At 39.9% G+C, this 19,433-nt stretch overlaps 1 protein-coding gene across 3 annotated transcripts in view; it reads right to left on the bottom strand.

Annotated features, from left to right (window-relative positions):
• Window positions 1-19,433, bottom strand: part of CPNE8 (copine 8) — a 990,278-nt gene that overhangs the window by 320,066 nt on the left and 650,779 nt on the right. For all 3 annotated transcript variants that reach the window (XM_086967237.1, XM_086967238.1, XM_086967242.1), the window contains one exon: window positions 2,538-2,613. In XM_086967237.1, the coding sequence (XP_086823363.1) occupies window positions 2,538-2,613 (76 nt within the window). The remainder of the gene's footprint in view (window positions 1-2,537; window positions 2,614-19,433) is intronic.

Here is a 19,433-nt window from a genome sequence, read left to right as displayed (position 1 = left end):
TAGTGAGATGATATTTCACTCTCTGCTTTATGCCCCTAAATGTGAGTTATTCTTAGGAGACAGGGTCTAATGTGTTTAGACTAATGAGTGATTGCATAATGTGTTTATGCAGGTGAGGTTGGCGCTGAATGTAATTCGCGCCGGAGGTGACCGTACATAATGTAGTTTATGTTTCAGGTTGCGTTAGAGTACAGTGATTACCAGTAGTTACTGGTTGTAGATTTATGATCTATTTTCTTGTACCAATTTCTGCTAAGTGTTGATCCTGACAGTAGCCCACATGGCCCTGTCCTGTGTAAACAATCCCTTGTGAATATTGCCTGTGCCAGTTGGCACAATGTATATTGTGTGATTACTATCTGATGTGTTTTAAGAATACAAAAGTTATTTTTATATAACCATGTGTGGAGTCCCTTTTGTGGTGTGCCTGGGATGTTGTTGTGTGCGTGCGCTAATGCTTTACCCATTGCGTCCGGGATAAGCCTGACTGCTCGTGCCAAGCTACCAAGGGGGTGAGCAGGGGTTACCTTGGCGTGTGACTCCCTTGCCTTGACTAGAGTGGTGGTTTCTGCCTGGCTTTGGCGCAAGCCTTAGCCAACCAGAAATCCCAGTTCTAACAGTAATTAAACAGAATGTAATTTTCTGAAAGATTGTGCCACAGAACATGCATCCAAATCAGAGCTAAGGGGACAACAGGAATAGTGGAAGTCCTTATTCTCATGTGTCTCTGTAAACACCACAATGAAGTCATTAGACAAAGACAAAAATGCCACACTGCCTCTTTATGAGTGCAGTCCATTTTAGAGGTGGCTATGTTAGAACTTTAAAGAAGTCTATCACTTCTTGTATAAAATGAAATAACAGAGATGCAGTTAGTGTTCTTCTGTAGGAAAGAAAATCCCAGACTGTGGAGAGTGTTGTATATGGGGCAGATATTCCATTCGTAAATAGCAGTAAATTGAGCCCTGCCCAAACAATCATACAAATAAAGGGTAAAGAGAGATCTCATGAAGACTTAGACGTCCAAACAATCATACAAATAAAGGCTAAAGAGAGATCTCATGAAGACCACTACCGGGAGAAGTTCATGAAGAGTTTATGGTTGAAGCCTAGATTAGAGGTTTCAATTATAAACCTCACGTAATAGCAATGCTCTTCCTTGATTGGCATATGGAGGTACGCATGATAGAGATTCACTGATGCCTATCATTAGCCTAACGTAAGAGAGCTGCATGATTTCAGCTTGCATGAACAAATACATGATCTTGATAGGATAACATGGTTAAAGTCATAAAATTATAGCACTGTCCTTTTTGGTAACTGATGATGAAAACACACCAGGGGCAATCATATCCAATGACAAATGACAATAGCACAAGGTATGTTAACCAAGTCTCATGTAGATGAGCTATGTAGATACAGTCATGCTGCTTACCATGCCATGAACACAGAACGGGTCTAGATATGACACAATAAAACTTGTGTGCTGCAAATAGGACTACTCCGAGATGATCATTTCACTGGCGGGATTGGCAAGTGCAGCAAAAGCACACCTAGCCGAAATGTCCCGAATGCACATCAACATCATTACCATCCCATACAGTCCAACATATATGTCACAACATTTTCTAAATGTACATAAAGCAATATCTATGTGGCAACCAGGACATCTTATGGTGGAAAGTAAAACACTTCCAATGAGAGAGAAATTGGCATGCTGCCATAGTTATTATAAGAGATAGTATGATGCGTGATGACAACAGTGGAGTGCAGTGTGTCACCAAGGGGGTTTTCACTGTCCCACAAGTGTCTGTGCTTTCAAATTGGACTACAAACCCAAAATTCGAGAACAAAGTGGGTACGATCATCTGGAAACACTCGTCTAGCAGAAGAGAAATTTCAATTAAATATTTTCTTGTGACAGTTTGATCAGTGAGTTATTCTCCCAAAGAGTTAAAATTCCACTAGATTTTATCACTTTGCAAGGTTAAAAGTGAATTTACCCATTGAAAAAACACAGCCAGTACTCAAGAAACACAACCGACAATGGTTGCATGGGCAATTTGCAACTCTGAGGAAAGACAAGATCTCCCAAAGTCCTTAGCCATTACTGACAGACTGGCCACAGCCTCTCAGTTACAGTATTCAATTTATATCTTCGAGAGATGTAAATAATTACCTCTCTTCTACAAAAGAGACCAAAGGTTTCAAGAGAAGAATTTAAAAATGCTCAGAGAAACAAGGCATGTGCAGTGGCCAACTATATACCCATCGGAGACCTACACCTATCATTATCTTGCATGAATTTCCCCTTAACAGACAACCTACTTTGAAAGTTGGTGTGTACTGTACAATAATTTCACTTTCCAACAATACACCAGTGTCTTTCACGCTTGCTTTACTATGTATCCTGCATTCCATAGCATCTGACTATTTCAAAGTTGGCTATTCCTCTGTTCCTATAAAACCTAACATGATTAAAAGTTCTGCCAGTTTTGGAACTGGAAATGATACTGAAAGAAAATTAAATTGCTCACCTCATAAATATTAAACTGTGACTGGCCCCTTGACAACTCACGATAACTTGTTGTGAATTCACCAATGAAATCATGTCTGAAAATAACGCAAATGGGGTAAATAAATACAATGGTTTCTTTCATAAGTCACAACTTTTCAGTAAAGCTGACAACAAATCATACATAAACACTGGAATATCAGATCGTTAACATGAAATAACCCAGGACAAGACACATCAAATTGTTTAAGAAAATAAGTTACTTACCTGTAACGGTAGTGCCCCAGTATTGGAAACTTTCATAGATTCACATGCTTGAATCATTCCCGGTCATCGAGATTGGAGTCTCGATGACAGGGAATGATTCTAGTATGTAAACCTTTGAAAGCTCCAATACTGGAGAAAAGCATTTTAATTTGACCCCATTTTTGAAGCAGTGCCTAAAAGGAGAATTGATCAGTAGCACTATTCTAAAAAGACCCATTTGAATAAAACACACAGAAAGAGCATAAGCATAATGCTACCAAAAGTACGTTATTTTAAAGGATATAGAATACTTGTCTGGATATCTAGACTTGACAAAATTAACTAAAAGTGATGAATTATGGGCTGAAAAATACTGATAACTTTTGTGGTCAATGCGCAATTACATTTTGGCACAGCATGTATAAAGTCTTAGGGCCCGATTCACAGAACTAACTTACTACAAAATCCTAAACTTAATACCATATTGGTATTCACAGAATGCACTTACTCATTTTGGTATTCACAGAATGCACTTATTAATTTTGGTATTCACAGAAGGCACTTACTCATTGATGAGTAAGTGCCTTCTGTGAATACCAAAATGAGTAAGTTACTCAAAATGAGTATGTTACTCAAAATGAGTAAGTTACCAATTTTGGTATTCACAGAAGGCACTTACTCATCAATGAGTAAGTGCCTTTTGTGAATACCAAAATTAATAAGTGCATTCTGTGAATACAAAAATTAGTAAGTGCATTCTATTCTGTGGATACCAAAATGAGTAAGTGCATTCTGTGAATACCAAAATGGTAGTCAGTTAGGATTTTGTTGTAAGTTAGTTCTGTGAATAGGGCTCTTAGCCGTCATTTCAAGGAACATCCCGATGAATCCTTGCAATGTACAGTTTGCAAGTGAATGGTCATTTTCTTTGGAATGCTTTGTTTACATTAATATTGGTCCTCTGACTAATATACTTGAGATATGCTGGATAACTGAAAGAAGCATCGAGCCCCTTGCCTATAACTCCAGTTCTCTAGATTCACATGATTGACTCACTCCAAGTCTTAGAGATGAAAGTTCTACTGTTACATTTCAAAAGCAGTATTAAGAGATTGCATTAAAAATCAGCGCAAAACATTCAAACTTTATTGGCTCAATTGTCTCATTAGAAAAGATCCAAACTTCAATCAATGATTTGAGAGTGCATACTCCAATACCCCATGCCCCACCATCTTTAGAATTCCACACCATCAGTATAAAAGGATATGGTAACAGAAGCTTCTGATCGGTGATGAGAAGCGACTCCTTCATGTTGCCCATTTTTCGATGTCTGATAGAGAAACTACAGCATAAAGTACTGCTGTGGAGGCTACTTTCCATGTGGAATGAGCCAACAAAGTAGATTGTAGAGGACAGCCATTCTTGCAGTGATGGAACACAACAGCAGCTGCAATCCATTGTGCTATTATTTTGTTTTCAGTGAGGATGTCTTCATTGCATTTCTGTGACTGTCCAAAAGAAATCACTAATCTGAGTGTCCACAGTAGAGTGGTAGACTCAATATTTAACTTTAAGCATCTGAAGACATCCAGCTCCAGCTAAACTGAAGAAGAGATTCAGATTTACAGCTGCGGCCGGTAGTGGGAGTACCGGCTGGGCGGTGACGTGGGGAGGGGCAGGGTGGGGCGTAGTAATGTATGGATTACGGACTTTAACAGGTAAGTAAACATGTAAATAAATAAAACGAATTTCGTTGCATGAACTGCATCACCAAATGAGATGCAGTGCGCGCAACGAAATTCGTTTTATGTATTTATATATTTACTTACCTGTTAAAGTCCGTAATCCATACATAACTACCCCCCACCCTGCCCCTCCCCACATCATCGCCCGGCCGGTACTCCCACTACCGGCCACGGCTGCAGATTTACAAAGTAATACTGTCTGACTACAGACTCTTTGAAAAAATCATCTGTGGGTAATGCGTTCTTAAGTCATCTTCTACATAAAGGTGAACCTCTTCTCACTTTTACTATTTTATTTCATAATGTCAATGTATACTGTTGTTCTAATAATGGGGATTATGAACTAGATCCTGCTTGCTGGTTAAAGAATACAAAGTTATAGCAGATACAATGGAGATAGAAAGTTACTTTCCTGTAGATACAGATATTTCAAGGAGAATCTTATGACCATCCTCCTCTCTGAGCAGAGGCTCCCATTAAGTATATTCTTTCTCTTTAATGCTATAGAAATCTCAACTATGGTGGCCTATCTTGGCGGTCGGGAGGGGGGGATTTGATGTCCAGGAGACTCGCCTTACTGGTTGAAGTTTGGGTCTTTTCTAATGAGGTGATTATTCTAGTTTGCATTATGCTGTTTCCAATAAAATTCCTTAGTACTACTATTAAAACCTCACTGTGGGACACCCAGCTTAACAACAGGTAATAATTCAAGGATGTGAGCCTATGTAAGATTCAATGCTGGAAAATCAGACTTTTTAAAAATTATTTTTTTATTGTTTAATGGTTTTATAAATAAAAGGCAGTACTCACGGCTTTTGGCACCAAAACTTATCACAGGGAGATATTTGTAACATCAAGCGCTCATAGTCTGTACATACATCGTCAAAAGTTCAGTACTATTTGAATCAACATTTACTGTGGTTTGATCTTAAAGGAAGAACGCCATGAAAATGATCCAAGAGTTTTCCTTTGCAGTTTTGTATTCTCTGGGGCACCCACGGGTCTCATATATGAAATCCTCAGTGGGGGTCAAGTTATCCATATCTTGGAGCCACTCTGTAATCGAACAGATAGAGTATTCCCGCCAATACTTAGTGATGTCCTTTTTTGCCACCAAGTGACCAATTTGCAGTAACAGTCTGTCTCCCCATGACTTGTCCCATTCCTGACATAAACCCAGGAGGACACATTTAGGAATGAACATTATCGGGATGCCAGTTACTCTTTGTAGGATAGCATGAACTTGCAGCAAATAAATCTATATTTTTGGCCAATACAAAACCAGGTGTAATGGTTTTCCAGTCAGCAATTGACATCTAGTACAACTGTGATAGGTAATCTCCCGATTTGGTACAATTATCAAGGGATATACTAGGTTCTGTGGTGGTGAGGTATTTAAATGGAACTGAATGCAACCTAGCTGAGATTGCTGACACTTTGGCTGCCTTCTTGGTCTTGGCATCAAGCTAGTCGTCATCGTCCAATACACCCAAGTCACAAGCCCACCTATTTCGCAGGATCTTGGGCGAGCCATGCATGGTAATCACTAGTGCGTGGAATAGCTGTAAGACTACCTTTCTCCCTTTTGCGTCCAAAACTACTTTGGATTCAATCAGTATGATATCTTATGAAGGGGATGAAAGCTTCCTTAGATTTCTCTAGCATGTGACATATTTCCAGAAATCTGAAATATTTTGATACATGTAAATCGAACTCATTACCAAGTTCATCACTCTGTCCCAAGCCTCAAATGTTTCCAATCTATTAACTAAAGGCCATGTTACCCATCAGCAATGGTGTTAATGGAGTTAATTTCTTCATCCAAGTGGTCGATTTAAGGGCTTTAAACCAACTTTCATTATGCAGTCCCAATATCAGTCAGGGGACCCTCTGGGGGTTTATCACCATACAGATGGACCAACACAACCTATTCTTCCACATATGACTATTCACGCTTAATGGCAGGATCGTTTTGTTCCTCAAACAACCAATCATTAATGAGGAGCAACTGTTCTGCCCAGTAGTAAAGTTGAATATCAGGTTCACCCATTCCCCCATCATAAGGTAACTGGACACACTTAATCAAAGCAACATGTTGAGGGCTGCTCCCCAGAGGTATGAAGTCAAACTAGATTGCAAACCTTTAAAGAAGTAATGGGGCAGATGATATGGATAATTCTGCAACATGAAAGGAGCTGCTGTAGTGACATAATTTTATATAAATCTCCTTTCCCCAATACTGAGATCAGGAATCTGCCTCATGCAATCATTTAGTGTAACAGTTTAAGCAGTAACAGTGTTATATTTAAACCCAATGTTCCTCTGGTTGAATGATATATATGCCCAGGTATTTTGAGGGACCCCTTATGACTTGCAGGGATATTGAAAACATAAAATGTATTACATTGTACACTGAGCCAATCCTGGCTTAAGACTATTGAGACTAACCAGAAACATCACCATAGATGCTCAGGATCTAGATGATTCTAGGGACGATGGCTGCAGTTGTTCCAAATATCAAAGTACATTGTCATCAAACAGGCGGTATAGTCTTCAAGTCCCCCTCCCCAATCTATACCCCATGTGCATCTCTCCGACCCCCCATGACGCCAAGGGCTTCATAATAAGTGCAAAGAGGAGGGGACCTTGGCGATTACTAAAATGGATGCACAGGAAAGGTCATGTGGGCACTTATTAGTATGTAGGTCCTCCTGGAACATCACCTCCAATGGATCCACCAATCTATTAGCATATTTTTTAAAACATTCTGAGGGGAAACCACAGGGTACTTAGGCTTTCCCCAATGGCATACAACGCATTGAAAATTAACTTAAATAAAACTAAAGTTATGTCAGTGAATTGCAACAAAACAAAGAAACTGGCATGGTCCCTGGATGGACAGAGGTTGGATCGAAAAAACCAACTATAAATACCCTGGCGTATTATTAGACAGCAGAGGCTCGTTCAAACCCCAACTAGAGGATATAACACGGAAGGGTACTACATTCTATTTCTCAATTAAGCCGTTAAAGAAAGTTCTCCCTGATCGATCACTTGACCCCCTCCTACAGGTGATCAGAGCACGCCTACAGCCTATGCTTACATACAGTGATGAACCAATGCAAGTGAAAGACGCTAACGCTCTGGACAAAATAATTAGCAGAGCATACAGGGCAATTTTCCATCTGCCAAACTATGTGTCTCCTGCCCCAATCCGCCTCGAATTCGGTCTCCAGAAACAAACGGTGGAGAGAAGAGGCGCTTACATAAAATGCTGGCGCAAAATCAAAGGCGCTGAGCAAGGAACCCTAAACTCTTATCTATGGACAGAACTATCAATACAATCGAACTCACCCGCTAAGAAATACCTTCTAGATTCATTGGAACATCTGGAATTAACCAACCTTTGGGAGTCATTGACTGACAACAATAGTTTCAAAAAGGTGGTAACAAAAGTTACTAAATTGATATCATCTATTGAAGGTAAAGAAATCCTGGCCAAGAGGGCTCATGGATGGGCTGTGCTGACAGATTACAATGCACCGAAACCGCAGGAATACCTGAAAATGGGTCTCATGAAAAAAGATAAATTCCTAAACCTGCGCTTCGGAGTCCTACAAATTCTACCTCACTTGGCACCCTGGAAAAGGAGGCCTGAAGACCATCTTTGCCGTCTTTGTAGATCAGGGAATGAGGATCTAATACATACAATCTGCTTCTGCCCTAACCTGATAAGGAGCGCTCTACTTCGATCACTATGGAATCAAAAAGTTATAACAAGCTGCAGGCAAGCTGTGATGATATGTTTCAAACCTGAAGAGGTCTAGCTAAATTGTGGACTGACGAAGTTCTTTGACATTGTGGCCACAAGACTTAAGAACCAATCACATGGTGTAGCGACTAACAGCATGTATCAACTTGCTAATCAAGGAACAGTCTGCTAAGGACCCGCCAAGTCAAAAGCACGCACCAGCACATTGAGTTGCATTTTTAAACCTATAGGTGGATTACAGATAATGCAATCGAGAATGATGACTTTACAGGGTTTTAAACACCTTTTTTCCTTTTTAACAATGTATGTGAATTTAAGCTTATAACGATTTTAATTATGGAAGTTTTTATATTGTGAGTTTTAATTAACTGTACAAGAAAGCAATTCTAATTCTAATTCCAATGGCATAGATTTAATTGCTGCTAAAACATCATCAGCGTGCATTGGTAGATCCAACATGTTTTTGTCCTCCCCCCTGCAATGTAGCCAACTGGCGGTCCTGCAATTCTGGGTGATCTCTCTCGGTCTCTGGCATAGGTGGTATCAGAGTCCCTCAGGGTTCTCATTTTCCAGCAACTAGTCTAAGCTCAGATTCCCAATTGGCCAACCAATAAATCAACTCACCACTATTGTATATTGTATCATCTAGAGTCACCCAGGCTCATTTAGTTCTCTCCATTAATTTTCTTTCAGAGATAATCTTGTTACTTTCAGTTGTCTTAGGCTTTCTGCATCGTTGGTAGGTTTTTACACCTATAGTCTGACATCTATTCAAATCTTTGGAGCTCAGGTCCTGCATCTGAATGGAGGCTCATCAACACATTATTTAGGCTACAATCTCTTTGCCTAACGGTTAATATTCATCTCCCACTACAGCTAAAAGTAATGTTTCACCAGCATTAAACCTGATTAAGAGCCTGAAAGATCTACAGCAAATCACTGTTCAAGACTATTTAATAATGCAGGGTGTAAGAAATTGGAATTTTAATAAGGATGGGTGACTACCCACAACAAGGAATAATCACAACCTTTTTCAAGGGCACTCTTAAAGTTTCTAAATCAATCTAAGCTCAATCTCCTGGTAACGATTGTCAATGGTCACGGTATAGCAGCACCTAGGTGCAATTCAACATTGACTGTGATGGAGCATGGGTGGGCTACATCAACCAGGTTCATCCTGGTCAAAGATTTTACATTTTGACTCTCCTAACGCCCTCAGAAAAGGGAGGGAATTAAAGACTCACAGGGTGTCAAGTCAGAGGCCAACCGCAGGGTTCAGGTCAGGTCCAGTTGTCACTGGTCAGCAGGCCAGTTTCAGGAAAAGGCATCTTGTACTTTGTTGTGCCCCTTAATAGGAGGTGAGCTCAGAGTTCACTTTTTTATCCTGCTTAGAAGAGAGAGCCAGTCTCATCTTCTAGGGCTCTTCTCATGTTACAGACAGTAGGTTCAATTCTCTTGTGATCTTCCTCAGGTCCAGCAGTGTTCTGAAGTGAGTGGATGTAAATGCCCCGTTTATGCCTGGCATGGGCTAGCATGTGGGAATGACTGCTGGGCAACACCTAAGCAATGGGGTAAAAGTTACAGCATCAACTCCACCTACTTTGGGTATTTTCAAGCTAGTATAGGTTTTAGGCCACACTAAACTTGGGCTTTGAGGGCTGTGTGTGTGTCTGTGGGTGTGTGGGTGTGTGTGTGTGTGAGTAGACTATTGTAATCCTAGTGTCCTCCCACATCTAACACTAAAATTGAGTTTGGGGCAGTCACTGTATGACCAATAAAGCCAGAGACAGCAGGCTGATAGAAAAAAGCAGGGATTTCCAGCAACCAGACAGTAGATGCACAGAATGATTCAGGCCACCTGTTCTTGCCCCTTGAAGAGCACCCCAAATGCTTTATGTAAACCCCTAACAGACCTGTCAAGCAGGATTTGACACTGTAATGTCAGAAAGAGGAGCACTGTGATTAGAGTCTCAATTGGTGGGAGGACAAAGGGATGGTCCTGCCCTGGTGTCTGTTAACATTTACCTGTGATAGAAAGGCCTCTTCGAAGTGAGTTCCAAATGTTTAATGTGAAACCCAGCAGACCTATCAAACAAGAGTTGACACTCCAGCAGGAGTTGACATAGTAATGTCAAACACAGCCCTACGTTATTGAAGCATGCCTGGCGGGAGAAACATATGAAGGACCCTGCCCAGATGTAAGCTAAAACATGCATGTGACAGAGGAGGACTTTTTAAAGTGCACCTGGGGTGTTATATGTAAAGCCCTATTAGACCTGTTAAGCAGAATTTGACATTCAAGGAAGAAGAGTACCTTGTGCTTAAAAGTACCTTGTGCTTAATAGTTATCAAAAATCCAACTTCACCATTGAATTGGATTTTTTCAAATTATTAAAAATAGCTGTTTATTTTAGTTCTTGCTGTTTTCTAACCGGATTCAGCGTTAATAAATGTAATATGGTAACTGTGTGTTTTCCAATGGAACAGCAGCTCTGCTTCAATTAAAATACCTTTTGGAGCTTTTTCACAGTAACAATATGATTAACATAAAATTCCTACATGTCCTACTTTAAATACAGGTACTCTGGCTTGCGGGCAGTAAGACCAACAAATGCGTGACTTATAAACATTTAAAAGGAAGTTTTTGAGATGTCAAAAATTGGTTGTTTTGATGGTTCAATTTGCAGTTTAAAATTGCAACAGCCAGGTTATAAAAGGTAGGCCAACAGTCATGTTTGCACTGGCAGCATAGCGGGTGCCACTGGGTGTGCTGCAGTGCAGTAGCGACATTCAACTTGCACGCCATGGGTACTCATTGTGCCATATACTAGGAACATATAAGTTAAATATGCCTATCAGAGGTATGCCAATTTCAACTTGATGAAAGAGGGAGCACAAGCATGCTATTACTGGCTAGCAGCAGCAAAGTCCACAGAGTTCTACAACCAGCAACAACATAGGGTCTAGCAAAAGGCAGCAAAAAACCTAGGATGACCCTCCAGAAAGGGATAATTTCAGAGGCATTTTATAGCTTGTTTCATCATGAAAAAAGTATTCATGACCATTACAAGAGGGTGTGGATTTAATCTTTCTAGGCTTGAATAACAAAGAAAACAGATCTTTTAGTCGTTATAAACGCAGAACCTTTACAAGGGTGAGATGAGTGACAGAGTCCAGTTCATTCTACTCATATGAATTCACTCATTGTGAATACACAGTTTTGAAGCACATTTTTGCCTGTGACTCCTATCTATATTGAGTTTGAAACTGCCTTTTAACTTGGAAGTGACAATGTTTCACAGTATATAGTTGAGGAGAGAGTGGGGTGTCATATCCATTCAAATTTAGAACCAATGTTGCTTATGAACGGCAGCCCAGTAAGAACAAATGTTGGATCTTGAGAAAATCCAGCAACAATGGTTTAGAGAATATGCCATCTGCTCTTGATGAGCAGAGTTTCCATGGTATGATGTTGAACGGTGAAAAACAAATAAGCATTATCATCTATTAACATGACAAGTAATAGATATCCAACTCACTGCCTCTTTTGCAGCAGTGAAAACTCTCAAGAATGATTATTTTGCTATATTTCCTATATCCTGGAATTATAGCCTAGTTATATTTAAAGAAAGGGAAAAACAATTTACATAAAAAAGCATTCCTCATTGCTCCTCTAAATTTGAAAAGTAAAATGTAAATGTTTACAAAAATAATTAGAAGACTCCTCTGATGTGTATAACATAATATTCTTTGCGAAACCTAGATTCACAATGTCATGAACCACTAACGTTACACACATCCGGCTCCCACAAGAGTAGTTTTGCCCACTCAAGAAACCCACCCCTGTCCCGTGCAACCAGCACTCCAGAAATGTCAAGTGTAAGTGTTTAAACCGTGTTTTCACTTTCATGTGAATATTCATTTCAATTAAAACTGTATGCTTTTATTGTATCCTTTTCTGGTAGTTTGGTCAAGCGCTGTTTTATTATGATTATGAGGAGATTGGAGAGAAGCATGTATTTTTACTCAGATTGTACAGTTGCTGGCGAGTTATATTTTACCAGTCATTTGACAAAGTGTTTCAGAGACGCGAGCGCATGCTGAGAGAGCGCATGCAGAAGAACGGTGCTAGCGCACGCTGTGAAAAGCGCACGCAGGAAAAGGTGCGCGTTGCGTCAGAGAACCCTGGGTGTGGCACAGCTATAAAAGGCCACACCCAACGCAGTCCTACGCTTTGCCTTTCGCCACCGCCCGGCACAGGATCGTCTTGGGGAACCCTCGGAGTCAGCAGACAGCAGCCAACGCCCTTGAAATTCCGAAGGTCTGCCTCTTGGCATCTTCATCTCGGCATCGCGCATTTAAAGAGAAAGGACACGGAAGATAAAAAAGCTAAGTGAAAACTTTCATTTATTGTTTGAGTCAACAGGCGCCCAACGCAAGCAAGCGACAAATGGTTTCAAACTCGAACAATTTACCTGGACATTGTTTTGAAGAAGCATTAAGAGAACTTGAGTAGAGACTTCCTGAATTAGACATTTCTTGATCTTTAAGGCTTTGAGAAGTATCAAGGCTAACTTTTGGGACAATAGTTCTTATTGAATGTTTTTGTGCAAATTGTATCTTGTTAATAGTTATTTTGTCTAGGAAGAAAAGGTGAAGGAAGACACAACTAAATACTGAGAGAGTAAGTGGTGTATAAATAAGTAAGGAGTAGTGATAAGGAATAGGCAAACATAAGAAAGAAAGTAACTTATTCTTAACTGTTTATTTTCCAGTGGCAATCTGATTCTTTGGCAATCCATCCGCTTCAACACTGCCCTACTCTACTTCACCCTTCACGACGACAACACGGACGTGACGCCTAGGCCTTAACAGTCGCAGGTAGGCTTGCACATAACTTATAAAAGAGAATCTATAGGGAAGAAAACAGTAGAGCAGAAGATTTGAGAATAGAAATACAGGATACAGATTACAAAAAGCTTTCCTTTATTGCCTCGCAGGTCGACAATTAAGGAAGCAGGTAGCGTCCACGATCCGGCCTACCTCCCTGATTTCTATATGATTACCTCAGTGTAATGTATAAAATCACTAGCAATTGCCTAGAATTTGGGGAAGTTGGTCCATAACGTCTCTGCGGAATCCATCTACAAGTGGCCTACAGGTAAGGGTGCTTGTAACCTTGACAGAAGGCAAAGCCCACGACGATTATTTCGCCCAGACGTTATGGATCCTTCCATTGCAAATTCTTTGCAAGACATGGCAAATCTGTTAACTGCAATTCAAGCTGATAACGCAGCCCTTCGTAGAGAGGTCACTGATATACGAAGTAATATGCAATCTGGCCCTAGTACTTGGAATTTTTCCCCAACTCAGAAGTCTGTATTGAAACCTGCAACTTTTCAGCCAGGGTTTCAAACCTTGCATTCTGGTTCAAGTTCATCTACAACACCAACTCAGATTCAAGTTGTAACTCCTGTACCTGTCCCCCTAGCACCTCCAGAAAGATTTTATGGAGATAGTAATAAATTTTCCAATTTTTCTAAATCAAAGTCATCTACATTTTATAGCTAAACCAGCAGCCTTTCCTGATGACTCCTCTAAAATAGCCTTTATTCTGTCATATTTAGGAGGTGACGCAGCTTTATGGTCAGTGCCAATAGTAGATCGTGATGACCCAATACTCTATAATCTTCGAATGTTTAAAAATACCATGAAAAAATTGTTCGCAAAACATGTCTTTGTCCAATCAGCAGATCATGAACTATTACATTTAAAACAGGGTTCATCGGATTTATTGCATTATATATCTCAATTTAATAGACTTGTAATTGAAGCTCACTGGCCCGAGGAAAAAAGGGTTTCCCTTTTTTACAAAGGACTCAAAGACGAATTAAAGGATATGGTCACACAGATTTTAGATCCTCCAGATACTATAGAAGACTTCATTGATTTAGTGGTAAAACTGAATCATCGTCTATCAGAACGAAGAGGCGAAAAAGGAAAGACTGAAGTTAAGGTATTTTCTTTTAAAGAAAGAAATAACAGTATAAAAACAGAAAGCACACCCAAGGTGGATTTTGGAGAACCCATGCAGATAGGCACTATCAAAGGTCCTCTAAGTAAAGAGGAAAAGGACAAAAGAAGGAAATTAAACCAATGTCTGTATTGCGGCAAGTCAGGCCACTTTGTTAAAGAATGCCCGGTGCGCCCAAACAAACCCAAGGGGAAGAATCCTGAGGTAGCTTTAGTACAACAGTCGGAAAACTAACTGGCTCGACAAATCGAGAGGTCAGATTGTCGAGTAAGATTTCTAGTTTGGCCTCCATAACTCCTGAAATAACTTCCCAACATCTTAGTATAAAGGTTACTTTACAATCTCTTAAAGAAATAGGGAAAAACTGGACGGTTGACGCTTTAATTGACTCAGGGGCCACAGGCAATTTTATAGACACAATGTTTTTAAAAGAACTAGATTTCAAGACCAAGTCTAAAGAACATCCGGAAGTGGTCAGAGCTGTTGATGGTAAGGAGTTATCATCAGGTTTAATTCAGTTTCACACCGAAACACTTGCAATGACTTGTTTAAATGCACATAAAGAAAACATAACCTTTGACATCATTGACGCTCCTCAATTTCGCTTGATTCTAGGCATACCTTGGCTAATTAAGCATAATCCCAAAATTGATTGGGTGGAGAGAACAGTGCTGTTAGATTCAAATTATTGTACATCAACCTGTTTATTGTCACAAGATTCCAAAGTACTGATTCAAGGTAGTAATTTCCCCCTGAACTCAAAAAGTGTGTTAATTTTGGAAGGAGTTCCTAAGGAATATTCTGATCTTCACGATGTGTTTGACAAAACAAAGGCCAATACTTTACCACCCCATCAGGACTTCGATTGTCGAATAGATCTAGTGCCAGGGGCTACCTTGCCGTGTAGTCGAATTTATGCACTCACCGAAAAAGAAAACGACCATTTAAGAGACTATTTAGATGAATACTTGGCAAATGGATTTATTAGACACTCGAAATCTCCAGTATCCTCTCCTCTCTTTTTTATCCCAAAAAAGGGAGGTGAGTTGCGTTCTTGCATCGACTATAGAGCTCTAAACAACGTAACCATTAAGAACAGATATCCACTTCCCTTAATTCCTACTCTCTTAGACCAACTAAAAGATGCCGTCATTTATACTAAATTGGATTTGCGAGGAGCTTACCATTTGGTTAAGGTTCGAAGTGGCGACGAATGGAAAACAGCATTTCGTACCAAATTTGGTTTGTACGAGTATCAGGTCATGCCATTCGGACTCTGCAACGCTCCCGCAGCGTTCCAATTTTTTATAAACGAGGTCCTAAGGGAATTTCTGGATATTTGTTGTATTGTGTACATAGATGATATTCTCATTTATTCTAAAAACACCACAGAACATGTACAACAAGTAAGAGCTATTCTTCGAAAACTTCTTGACAACTCCTTGTACGTTAAACTCGAGAAAAGTACATTCCATACTACTAAAGTTGAATTCCTGGGATATGTTTTAAGTCCAGAAGGTATAGAAATGGATCCAAAGAAAATCCAAGCAGTTCTTGATTGGAGCAGTCCTTCTTCAGTGAAGCAAGTACAGAGCTTTTTGGGGTTCGCTAATTTTTATAGACGCTTTATCTGTAACTTCTCTCATTTGATAACCCCAATTACTAGGCTTCTGAAGAAAGGTATAAAATTTGATTGGAATAACGATGCAGAGGAAGCTTTTCAGAATCTCAAAAGACAGTTTACTACAGCCCCTGTATTAATGCATCCGGATCCTTCTAATCCCTTTATTGTTGAAGCAGATGCTTCTCAGTTTGCCATCGGAGGGATTTTATCTCAAAGACACAAAGAAACAGGTCAGATGCATCCAATTGCATATTATTCACGGACACTAACCCCTACAGAGCAAAACTACGCTATCGCTGACAAGGAGTTGTTAGCCATCAAAGCAGTCTTCGAAGAATGGCGTCATTACTTGTTAGGAGCAAGACATCCTATAACGATCTATACTGATCACAGAAATCTAAAATTTCTGCGTTCAGTTAAAGCACTCACTGCTAGGCAATTACGTTGGACATTATTCTTTAATGATTACAACTTTGTGATTACTTATCGACCCGGAAAAGAGAACTTAAAAGCAGATGCTTTGTCACGTTTGGGGATGTTAGAAGAAAAAGATGGTTCCTCTGAAAAAACTCAACCTGTTCTACCAGACCATTGTTTTAAGGTTGGAGTGATTGTTACCGATGTAATGGAAGACATTAAAAAAAAGATTCAGGAAAAAACATCACAGGAATGGTATGATTTACATCCTTTGTTGCAGTTAAGAGAAGGATTTTTATATATGAATGAACAGATTTTTGTACCCACACCAGAACTAAAAAATAGAGTAATACAGTTGCATCATGACACACTAATGTCTGCACACCCCGGAGTTACCAAGACCAGTCAATTAATTAAAAGGAAATTCTGGTGGTCTTCCTTGTTAAACGATGTGAGATCTTATATTGAGACTTGTGTGATTTGTGCACAGAATAAAACACAACATCAAGCACCTAGTGGTCTGTTACTTCCCCTCCCGATTTCCCCTCAACCTTGGCACACAATATCTCTTGATTTTATTGTGGAGCTTCCAAAGACCAAGGAAGGTTTTAACACAATTCTGACTGTAGTTGATCATTTCTCTCGTATGGCGCATTTCATCCCACTAAAGAAAATTCCCTCTGCAAAAGAGTTAACTCAAATCTTCTCTAAAGAAATAATTCGATTACATGGTATTCCTTCGATAATAATTTCTGATAGGGGTCCACAATTTGTTTCGCACTTTTGGCAACATTTAGGTGAAACTTTAGATATGGACATTCGCACATCTTCTGGGTATCACCCCCAAACAGATGGCTTAACCGAAAGAACCAATCAAACCATAGAGCAATTTTTAAGATGCGCTTTGGTAGAAGAAGAGAAGGAATGGTCAGATATTTTATGGGTTTTAGAATTCGCGTTCAATAACATGGATAATTCTTCCACCACTCTTTCGCCCTTCTTCTGCACTTATGGATTTCATCCTAAAAATATCCTGGGAACTATATTGATTCCTTCAGCAATACCATCTTTGGAGGATCACGTTACGAAATTGATTCATGTACAAAATCTGGCTCAGTATCATTTAGCACAAGCAAAAGAAAGTCAAAAAGAACTTTCAGATTTACACAGGAAACCACCACCTAAATACTCCATCGGAGATAAGGTATGGTTATCCACAAAGAATCTAAAGATAAATATTTGTAAAAAGTTTCGTCCCAAATTCATCGGACCATTTGATATAGAGAAAATAATCAATCCGGTCAGTATTAAACTAATATTACCCACCAAGTATAAATTTCATCTGGTATTTCATGTGTCACTGGTTAAACCTTGTGACCCTAAGACTAGATTCAAAAAGAATCCAGTACCCCTACACATCGATGGAATCCCTGAATTTGAAGTCCAAAAGATCTTAGATTCAAAAAGAATTCGAGGAAAACTGTTTTATTTAATACATTGGAAAGGTTATGGTCCAGAAGAGCGAACCTGGGAACCTCTTTCCAATTTGCAAAATTCTCCTCGATTACTTAGAAGTTTTCATCTTCATAACCCAAACAAACCAAAACCTGTTCCACACATTTTGGGAGGGCTCTTGAGAGGGGAGTACTGTCATGAACCACTAACGTTACACACATCCGGCTCCCACAAGAGTAGTTTTGCCCACTCAAGAAACCCACCCCTGTCCCGTGCAACCAGCACTCCAGAAATGTCAAGTGTAAGTGTTTAAACCGTGTTTTCACTTTCATGTGAATATTCATTTCAATTAAAACTGTATGCTTTTATTGTATCCTTTTCTGGTAGTTTGGTCAAGCGCTGTTTTATTACGATTATGAGGAGACTGGAGAGAAGCATGTATTTTTACTCAGATTGTACAGTTGCTGGCGAGTTATATTTTACCAGTCATTTGACAAAGTGTTTCAGAGACGCGAGCGCATGCTGAGAGAGCGCACGCAGAAGAACGGTGCTAGCGCACGCTGTGAAAAGCGCACGCAGGAAAAGGTGCGCGTTGCGTCAGAGAACCCTGGGTGTGGCACAGCTATAAAAGGCCACACCCAACGCAGTCCTACGCTTTGCCTTTCGCCACCGCCCGGCACAGGATCGTCTTGGGGAACCCTCGGAGTCAGCAGACAGCAGCCAACGCCCTTGAAATTCCGAAGGTCTGCATCTTGGCATCTTCATCTCGGCATCGCGCATTTAAAGAGAAAGGACACGGAAGATAAAAAAGCTAAGTGAAAACTTTCATTTATTGTTTGAGTCAACAGGCGCCCAACGCAAGCAAGCGACAAATGGTTTCAAACTCGAACAATTTACCTGGACATTGTTTTGAAGAAGCATTAAGAGAACTTGAGTAGAGACTTCCTGAATTAGACATTTCTTGATCTTTAAGGCTTTGAGAAGTATCAAGGCTAACTTTTGGGACAATAGTTCTTATTGAATGTTTTTGTGCAAATTGTATCTTGTTAATAGTTATTTTGTCTAGGAAGAAAAGGTGAAGGAAGACACAACTAAATACTGAGAGAGTAAGTGGTGTATAAATAAGTAAGGAGTAGTGATAAGGAATAGGCAAACATAAGAAAGAAAGTAACTTATTCTTAACTGTTTAGTTTCCAGTGGCAATCTGATTCTTTGGCAATCCATCCGCTTCAACACTGCCCTACTCTACTTCACCCTTCACGACGACAACACGGACGTGACGCCTAGGCCTTAACAGTCGGAGGTAGGCTTGCACATAACTTATAAAAGAGAATCTATAGGGAAGAAAACAGTAGAGCAGAAGATTTGAGAATAGAAATACAGGATAGAGATTACAAAAAGCTTTCCTTTATTGCCTCGCAGGTCGACAATTAAGGAAGCAGGTAGGGTCCACGATCCGGCCTACCTCCCTGATTTCTATATGATTACCTCAGTGTAATGTATAAAATCACTAGGAATTGCCTAGAATTTGGGGAAGTTGGTCCATAACGTCTCTGCGGAATCCATCTACAAGTGGCCTACAGGTAAGGGTGCTTGTAACCTTGACACACAACTAGAATGATCTT

Source organism: Lissotriton vulgaris, chromosome 1_1 (genome assembly GCF_964263255.1).
Source record: "Lissotriton vulgaris chromosome 1_1, aLisVul1.2, whole genome shotgun sequence".
Classification (NCBI taxonomy): domain Eukaryota; kingdom Metazoa; phylum Chordata; class Amphibia; order Caudata; family Salamandridae; genus Lissotriton; species Lissotriton vulgaris.
Note: the sequence above shows the minus strand (reverse complement) of the source record. Positions and strands in the feature narration are given on the sequence as shown.